The sequence below is a fragment of the Phyllobates terribilis genome, unplaced genomic scaffold, assembly GCF_046119375.1.
Source record: "Phyllobates terribilis strain yellow unplaced genomic scaffold, ASM4611937v1 Scaffold_2__4_contigs__length_985480577, whole genome shotgun sequence".
Taxonomy (NCBI): domain Eukaryota; kingdom Metazoa; phylum Chordata; class Amphibia; order Anura; family Dendrobatidae; genus Phyllobates; species Phyllobates terribilis.
The window spans coordinates 535,614,204-535,624,108 of record NW_027362762.1 but is presented as its reverse complement, the minus strand read 5'-3'; the positions used below and the strand labels follow the sequence as shown (position 1 = coordinate 535,624,108).

The window sequence follows — 9,905 nt, the reverse complement described above, 5'->3', positions numbered from 1 at the left end:
TCACCTGTTCGGGGTGTGGAGCAATCTATGCCACGCACGGATCCCACCAGAGCAACTAGGAGAGGATCCAAAACAATATCAAATGATCCAGCGAAGACGGCATGTAGATAAAAATAAAACTTAGCTTTTAATTAGCCATATAAAATATTGCTCCACACAGTGTTACAGGCAAAGTGCAGCTTTGTAAAGATCTTTGCACAGCTGCACTTTGCCTGTAACACCATGTGGAGCAATATTTTATATGGCTAATTAAAGCTAAGTTTTATTTTTATCTACATGCCATCTTCGCTGGATCATTTGATATTGTTTTGCAAAATGTATTTGTTGCAAATCCTGAGTATAATGGGTATACTTTACGAAATGCAATTTTAGTGCATCTATAGCTATCAAGTGAGGTACAGATGTATATACTGATACCACATCACAACTTAGCCAAGTGTACTCAGAAGATCATATTTTATGTGAGAAATTATGCAAAATATCCCATGAGTCTTTCTGTAACCCAGGATTCTCTGATCCAATTGTTGCAACAGCGAATCCAAACATTCACAGAGATGCTCTTGAGCAGATCCGATCCCAGAGACAAAAGGTCTTATGAGGGAATTTCTGTTGTTTGTGAATTATTGGTAATGGGATGTTTAACATTTAGAAATTCTGCTTGGTTTTTGGTGTTATGATGTTTTTAACACTGCAAACTCAAATCACAGTGTATTGTCAGCGCAAGACATTTCATCACATATCACTAACGTAGTATTGCTTCTCTTCAAGTATGTGGGATAGAACAGGTTAATAAACCTACACATGGAGGAGACATGATGAGATGCTTCCTCCCACCTGAGGCTTTCGGGATATATAATTTGGGTACTAGATTCCTGGATGGTTTGAACAGATGTAACAAAATTATGTTTCACTATTAATTTTTATGGTTTTCTTTTTTTTGGATCTCTTTTTTCTTTTATTTGCATTTATTAGTGTTCTTTTTCTCACATTTTGTTTCTATGTATTCTCATTCTGTGTACTATTTTATCTCTTATTCTATGTGATTATTTAGGACGTTATGTATGTATCATGTGATTTTTTTCAGGGTATTTCATTGGTTCTGTGTCTCATATAAGCATTGACCTGAGGAACTTTAGGCTCAGATTAAGATCATAAGAGTGTGATCGAAACGCGTCGCCTTTCTTTCCTCGATGGTGATCTATTCATAGGAGTTCTATTACTATTTTAATATGGAATAAATAAACTTTGGATTTTATTACAATAAGCTGGAACAGGCCACCTATCTTTTTCATAATTAAAACAGAATTAAAACATACTGGGTGCGATTCATCAAGACTGGAGCCAGGGGAAACTGGCGTGAAAATGTCAAAAGTCGCAAGATTTAGATACAACTCTGAGTTGTCTAAATTTTGTGACTTTTCAAAGCTTTTAGAATTCTGGCATGAAAGTTTTGATGAATCGTGCCCTCTGTTTCAGATCTATCAATACATTTAAATTGCCCCCATAAGCTTTTAGTCCTTTATACAGGCAATACAGTAGTGTATGTGATGCTAAGTACAAATGCACATATTTGTGGAATATAAACTTACATAATGCTAATGCAAGGTAACCAGGACTAGTCTGGTGATGTGTTTACTCATTAAGACTCGTCCAAGCTCAGTAGCTATAGCCATGCTCCTCTTGGTGTGATGGACAGTCCCTGTACTGCTGCATCTTTTCAGGCTACTGCAGATCCTCACTATTGGCCCAGGAAGTTCACACTATCCCTGGCATCTTGATTTCCTTGTCACAGCTCTGCTCATAGCTTCCTAATTCAAAAGCAAATGCTCTGGCAAGACCAATGAAAAGCAGAGCTGTGAGAGGGAAACAGAGATGCTGGGAGGAGCGCAAACTGCCTGGGTCACTAATGAGGATTGGAGGTGGGCAGAAAAGATGTGTAACTGCATGGCCTGTCAAACATGTCCAGATGGAGGCGTGACATCTGCTACTGACTCTGGGCTAATTTTGGTGAGTAAAAGTCTCGCCAAACAAGTTTGGGGTTATTTGAATATGGCAAGTGGCAACACCTAAATGAAATGCATTGGGGGAACTTTTAAAACATTTAACCCCTTCACGATGCGGCCAATTTCCATTTGTGCATTTTCATTTTTTCTCCCCATCTTCTCAGAGCCATAACTCTTTTTTTTCTTTCCATATAGCCTTATGGGGGCTAGTTTTTGTGGGACGAATTGTAATTTTACCATTCATTTTACCACATAATGTACTGGAAAATGGGAACAAAATTCCAAGTACATTGAAATTGTGAAAAAAAACAACACAATTCTGACATTGTTTTTGAGGAATTGTTTTTACGGCAATGGTAAAAATGACCTTGCAATATGATTCTGCTCATTAGTATGATTATGACGATACCAAACATGTTCAGTTTTATTTATTATTTTAGTGGTGAAAAAAAACAAAAGTTTGGAAAAGAAAATTTGGGGTTGTATCGCCATTTTTTGAGACCCGTAACATTTTCATCTTTCGGTCGATGGAGCTGTGTAATAGCTTATTTTGCCCGGGGTGAGACAACGTTTTTATTTATACCATATTAATAGATAATGACATTTTGATCGCTTTTTACAGCATTTTTTGTGGTGTTGCAGAGACAAAAAAACCTTAATTTTGGCGTTCTTTAATTTTTTCCATTTACCGATCGGGTTAATTATTTTTATATTTTGATATACCTGACTTTTCTGAATGCGGTTGTACCACATATATGTATTTATTTTATGCTTTTGTTAGCTTTATTTTTAATGGGGAAATAGGGTGGTGAGTTGAACTTTTATGTTTTTATTATTTTTTTAAATATTTTTTTCACTTTTCACTGCACTTGTTAGTCTATTTAGGGGATTTGAAGCTGTGATCGTCCGATCGCTTGTACTATATACAGCAATGCCACAGTATTGCTGCATATAGTAAAAATCACGGTCTCCTTTGAAGCCTGGCACAGAGGTCTTCAACAGACCCATGGATGTCATAGCAACCCATCGGCGACCCGCGATCATGTCACGGGCATGCCGATGGGCAGATGGAATAATGCACCCTTATGCCGGCACATTGTTAAAGCCGATGACAGAGTTTGACAGTTCACAGTTATATATATCATATATATACATACATGACTAGTAGTGGGATCAGGCAATGAAATTTGTTTCTTAGTGTGGAGACGGTAGATCAGAAGCAGTAGACAATCTATCTACTTAGTAGGGGGATTCGGTATTAAAACATATTTTTCACAGTTCTGTTTGATTCTAAAACTAATGTTTAACTGCAGTCACACTATAATCTACGGTTAAATACAAAGGAATCAGTTCTATGGTAAACACTTAGTAATGTTGCGTCTTCTGCAGTGCTTCATATGATCGAAAGTGACTGGATCAGATGACGAGTAAGAATGTCTTACTGAGGAGTTTCCTCCCTGTGAAAAACAAGACAACATAATGGAGATAAAACATAAGTAATAGAATGATATTATAGTAACAAAAATTACTGTAGGTTACTAATGTACTCATTCGTTAGTCTAAATAACAACTTAGATAACACTGAATTTTATACACAAAGGATTTTACTAAAGTGGTCACTTTATAACTAATATTATTATAAAGTCATGTGGACATCATAAAAGTCTTTATATTCTATGCTAGTATAGGTGTTGTCTATTTTTGTAAAACAATATGACTAATATGCACATTCACTTATGTGAAATGAACAGGCCTCATAACACTTCCACATCTCATTCAATTCATATTATTAAAACTGCATGAGCTCCAATTTTTATGATTTTTCAGTAATGACTGATTGAGTTTGCCACTCGGCCACTATATCCTAACAGCTAAATGATTAAATGGGTTGGTCACTTTTTCTTTGCTTTCTCAAATGTGCTGGTAACTAGGGATGAGTGAAGCCAAACTGAAAAGTTCAGGGTTCATACCGGACACCTAGTGTCCGGTATTGAGCTCCAAACACTGACTTTTTACCGGTAGTCCAGTTTACTGTTCGGGTTGAGTGCTGAATAAAGTTTATTGAAAGGCTGCAGTGCAGCTAATCAACAAGATTTTAGGCTGTGGGCACTTCCGAAGTCATCAAAGCCATGTCAAGTATTGGCATGGCTGTGATTGGCCGGAGCTTCATGTGACCTGGTCTGTATAAATACTGGATCACGAGTGCTGCCGCTATTCTCCTATGCTTAGCTTAGGGAGAGGATGCAGCTGAAGTGAGGGACAGTGTTAGGTTCTGTGTGTCTGCACTCTGCAAAAAAGCTTCTGTGTCTATGTACTCTGTACCTGTGTCCGTGGGAGTACTGTGCCAAAAAGCCTCTGTGTGTACTCTGCACAGGGCTGCCACCAGGAATTTCAGGGCCCCATACTGGCAAAATTTTCGGGCCCCCTGGAGACTCCACCAAGGCTCCACCCCAGCTCCACCTCCACACCTCAAAACTTCCACATTCCAACCCCTAACTCTTGGAAAAACTCCACTTCTGCTCCACGTCCTCATCAATCACACACTAACAGTTCCCATTGAACACCAGATCACATACATAGCCAGCAGCTTTTGTTTTGGCCAAAAGATTTTTTAAGCAGCAACCACGACAAGAAGACTCTTCTGGCCGGGCCTCTAACCTATTAAACATTTGTTAAAATATCCAATACTCTTTTTAGGTATATTTTTCTTTTTCTTTAAGGGAATGTGTCACGTACATTTTTTGAAATGACCAATAATATCACATACAAGAGAGAAATAAAGTCACACCATGGCTGGACCACATATTGCCACCACATAATGAAAGAATAATACCACATACAAGGAATACCGCCACACCATGAACAGAACACATATTACCATCACTAAGTGACCCAATAATACCACATGCAAGGAACAAATACCGCCACACCATGACCAGACCACATATTACCACCATATAGTAACCAAATAATACCACATACAAGGAACAAATACCACCACACAATGACTAGACCACATATTACCACCACACAGTGACTGAATAAAACCACATACAAGGGACAAATACCGCCACACCATGACCAGACCACATATTACCACCATATAGTACTCCAATAATACCACCTACAAGGGAGAAGTACTGCCACACCATGACCAGATCACATATTACCACCACATAGTAACCGAATAATACCGCATACAAGGAACAAATACCACAACAACATGACCAGATCACATATTACCACCACATAGTAACTGAATAATACCACATACAAGGAACAAATACCGACACAACATCATCAGACCACAGATTACCATCACATAGTGGCCGAATATTACAATACTGATCATTAATAAGAAAAACACAATACTAATATTACCATAAGTGTCATTATACACGGGAGCTCTGCATATAGTGTCAGTGTACAGGTAATACAGGGATCACCAGTGACATTATACACCAGAGTTCTGTATATAGTGTATACTGTACAGGTAATATAGTGAACATCAGTGATATTATACACAGGAACAGGAGCTCTGTATATAGTGTATAGTGTACAGGCAATACAGTGATCACCAGTGATATTATACACAGGAGCTATGTATATAGTGTTTAGTGTACCGGTAATACAGTGAACATCAGTGATATTATACACAGGAGCTCTGTATATAGTGTATAGTGTACAGACAATACAGTGAACACCAGTGATATTATACACAGGAGCTCTGTATATACTATATAGTGTATAGTGTCCTTGTACATGTAATACAGGAATCACCCGTGACATTATACACGAGAGCTCAATATATAGTACAAGTAACACACTGACTCACCAGTGACGTCTCTAGGAGAAGTCCTTCATCTTCGCTTTTCTTTTTCACCCAGTGCAGACTGCCATCACTTCTTCCAGCCAGGACTCGTCTCTACATAAAATAAGTTATCTAGAGCACATTCCCCACTTTTTCCCCTTCTATTCAGCTGAATACAGACGTGCATCCACCATTAATATATCATTAGTTATTATGCAATCCACCATTACAAATATAAATTATAATCCATCACTGTGCCCCCACTAACTATAAATAGCCACTTTCCCCACCTAATATATAAATTAGTTAGCACCCATACTCTTTCCGCCATTTCAATCAGTCACACTCCTGCAACCTCAACGCCCTCACTCTGTACTTCATCATTTGCAGTCCCCCCATCACTTCATCATTTGCAATACCCCCCTCACATCATCATTTTCAGTCCCCCTCGCCCTCTCACTTCATCATTAGCTGTCCCCCCTCACTCATCATTTGCAGTCCCCCTCCCCCTCTCACTTCATCATTTACAGTCCTCCTCCCCCTCACTTCATCATTTGCAGTCATCCTCACCCTCACTCCATCATTTGCAGTCCCCCTCCCCCTCTCTCCATCATTTGCAGTCCCACGTCCCCCCCCCTCACTCCATCATTTGCAGTCCCTCATTCCCCCCTCACTCCATAATTTGCAGTCCCTCGTTCCCCCCTCACTCCATCATTTTCAGCCCCCCATCATTTGCAGCTCCCCCTTCACTCCATCATTTGCAGCTCCCCCTCCCCCATAATTTGCAGCTCCCCCCTCACTCCATCATTTGCAGTCCCTCGTTCCCCCCTCGCTCCATCATTTGCAGTTTCTTGTCCGCCCTCACTCCATCAATTGCAGTCCCTCGTCCCCCCCTCACTCCATCATTTGCATCCCCCTTCCTCCATCATTTCCAGCCACACCTCGCTCCATCATTTGCAGCCCCCCCTCGCTCCATCATTTGCAGCTCCCCCTTGCTCCATCATTTGGAGTCCCTTCCACTCCATCATTTGCAGTCCCTCGTTCCCCTCTGCACAAACCATTTGCAGTCCCTTGTCCCCCCCCTCACTCAATCAATTGCAGTCCCTCGTCCCCCTCACTCCATCATTTGCATCCCCATGCCCCCATCAGTTTTTTGCCCCTCCTCGCTCCATCATTTTCAGCCCCCCCTTGGTCCATTATTTGGAGTCCCCACACTCCATCATTTGCAGTCCCTCATTCCCCCCCGCTCCACCATTTGTAGTTCCTTGTCCCCTCTTCACTCCTTCAATTGCAGTCCCTCGTCCCCCCTCACTCCATCATTTGCATCCCCCTGCCCCCATCATTTGCAGCCCCCCATTGCTCTATCATTTGCAGGCCCCCCCTCACTCCATAATTTACAGCCAACCTCACTCCATCCCTTATAGCCCTCCTCACTCCATAATTTACAGCCCCCTCACTGCATCACTTGCAGCCTCCCTCACTCCATAATTTACAGCCCCCCCTCACTCCATCACTTACAGTCCCCCCTCACTCCATCACTTACAGTCCCCCCTCACTCCATCACTTACATCCCACCCACTTCATCATACCGACCCCTTCACTCCATCACTTACTGACCCCTTCACTCCATAATTTGCAGCTCCCCCTCACTTCATTATTTGGAGTCCCCCCACTCCATCATTTGCAGTCCCTCGTTCCCCCCGGCTCCACCATTTGCAGTTCCTTGTCCCCTGTCACTCCATCAATTGAAGTCCCTCGTTCCCCCTCACTCCATAATTTGCATCCCCCTGCCCCCATCAGTTGCAGCCCCCACTCGCTCCACTATTTTCAGCCCCCTCACTCCATCACTTACTGCCCCCCTCACTCCATAATTTGCAGCCCCCTCTAACTCCATCACTTACAGCCCCCCTCACTCCATCACTTACAGCCCCCCACTCCATCACTTACAGCCCCCTCAATCCATAATTTACAGCCCCACCTCACTCCATCACTTACAGCCCCCCTCACTCCATAACTTGCAGTCCCCATCCCTCACCTATTTAATACATTTTAGAAAGAAAAAGGAAAAAAAAAAAAGTTTAATCATACTTATAATCACCTGCAGGAGTAGTTCGGCTTGTGATGCCCTGGCAATGGAGCTGTGTGCTTTCCCGGAGCTCCGCAGCCACACACTCCTGCTCCCTCATACTTCTCCTGACTTCTGGTCAGGTGATGGTGCATGTAGCGCTGGCGTCCCTGCCCTCTGCTAGGCAGGGACGCTGCTCCCCTCACCGCTCTGCTGTCAGCGCGCGCTCCGTCCCGGCGTCCTCCTCCTGCTCTGCTGTCAGCGCGCGCTCCGTCCCGGCGTCCTCCTCCTGCTCTGCTCTCAGCGCGCGCTCCTTCCCGGCCCCTGTGCTTAGGGCGCGCGCTTCCCTCCTCTTAAAGGGGCCGCGCGCGCCGCCCTAAAGAGTCCCCGGCCAATGGCCGGAGGACTTCATCATATATAAGGCACCTCCTCCAAAATGGAGGTGCCCGAGCAATGTTGTTTGCACCTGTGTCTCACCTGTGCTTCAGCCCTCAGGTCCCGTTGCCAGTTACCTGCCAGTTACCTGCCAGTTACCTGCCAGTTACCTGCCAGTTTCCTGCCAGTTTCCTGCTAGTTACCTGCCTGATTCCTGCCTGAATACTTGTTACCTGCCTGCCTGCCTGAGGTCCGACGGTCTGCCTTACAACTCCGGTCAGTCTGTCTATGGACCAGCTTGCCCGCTCACCTGGGAGCGCTTCTCCGCTACCTGCCTGCTTGCCAGCTCGGAGGCTCCGTTGTCACGTGCTGTGACCACCAGCTATCTCAGAGACTCTTGCCCGCTCACCTGGGAGCGCATCTCCGTTACCTGCCTGCTTGCCAGCCCGGAGGTCCCGTTGTCACGTGCGGTGACCACCAGCTTTTCCAGAGACTCTTGCCCGCTCACCTGGGAGCGCTTCTCCGTTACCTACCTGCCTGCCAGCCCGGAGGTTCCGCCGTCACATGCCGTGACCACCTGCTATTCCAGAGACTCTCGCTTGCTCACCTGGGAGCACACATCTACCATCTGCCTGCTAGCCTACCCGGAGGCTCTGCCATCACAGGTCGTACCTACCCCTTACCCAGAGACTGCCCTGATCACTTGCCGTAACTCCCTGTCCGTTCACCCAGAGACTGCCACCCGCTCCCTTACAAGGGCCGCCCCCTTGTATAGTAGCTCAGAGGTTCCGCCTCCCGGACCCGTTACAGTTTGCTCGGGCCATGGAACCCGGTGGCACCCAAGCTCCCTCGCTCTCGGATCTCTGTCTTGAACTGTCCCGTCAGAAGTCCCAACAGGAGGCCATCCTGGGTCATCTGCGGAATGTTAATACTCGCCTGAACACCCTGTCTGATCCTGCAACTACGGCCAGTACCATGGTATCCTTTTCCGGACCCCGGCTCTCTGCACCTCCTCGCTTCGGAGGCGACTCCGTCCTGGCTCGGGGCTTCATAAATCAGTGCACCCTGCATTTTGAACTATTGTCCCACCAGTTTAACTCCGACCGAGCCAAAATTGCATTCATCATGTCCCATCTCACCGGGGAGGCTCTGGCCTGGCTAAATCCTCTATGGGAGAGAGGAGACCCCCTGGTGTCCGACTTGCCTGCCTTTCTCACGGCTTTCCGGAAAGCCTTCGACGAACCCGGACGGAGGACCTCATCCGCATCATCTCTGCTACGCCTCCGTCAGGGAAGCCTCACCGTGGGTCAATATGCCATACGGTTCCGTACCCTTGCCTCGGAGCTGGCCTGGGATAACGAAGCTCTGGTATCCGTCTTCTGGGAGGGTCTGTCCGGCCGTATTAAAGATGAACTTGCTGGTCGGGACATTCCTACCACTCTCGATGACCTAATAACTCTTGCCACCCGGATTGACCTACGGTTCCAGGAACGTGCCAAAGAGGTCACCCGTGAAAAGGGGCTTCCACGTCTGGTTCCTACTTTTCTGAAACCCGTCACTCCTTCCGTTTCTCCCCAGGTACACTCTCCTGAGCCTATGCAGGTCGACCAGACCAAGATGGTCAAATCCCGTCAGGACTTTCGCCGTGCCG

The 9,905-nt window shown here is 45.1% G+C and overlaps 1 protein-coding gene across 1 annotated transcript in view; it reads right to left on the bottom strand.

Annotated features, from left to right (window-relative positions):
* Positions 1-280: 280 nt before the first annotated feature.
* The window catches only part of CD164L2 (CD164 molecule like 2), a 212,754-nt gene continuing 203,129 nt past the window's right edge, over positions 281-9,905 (bottom strand). The window contains exon 5 of the mRNA XM_073670617.1: positions 281-3,460. Within this exon, the coding sequence (XP_073526718.1) occupies positions 3,442-3,460 (19 nt within the window). The 3' untranslated portion in view covers positions 281-3,441. The remainder of the gene's footprint in view (positions 3,461-9,905) is intronic.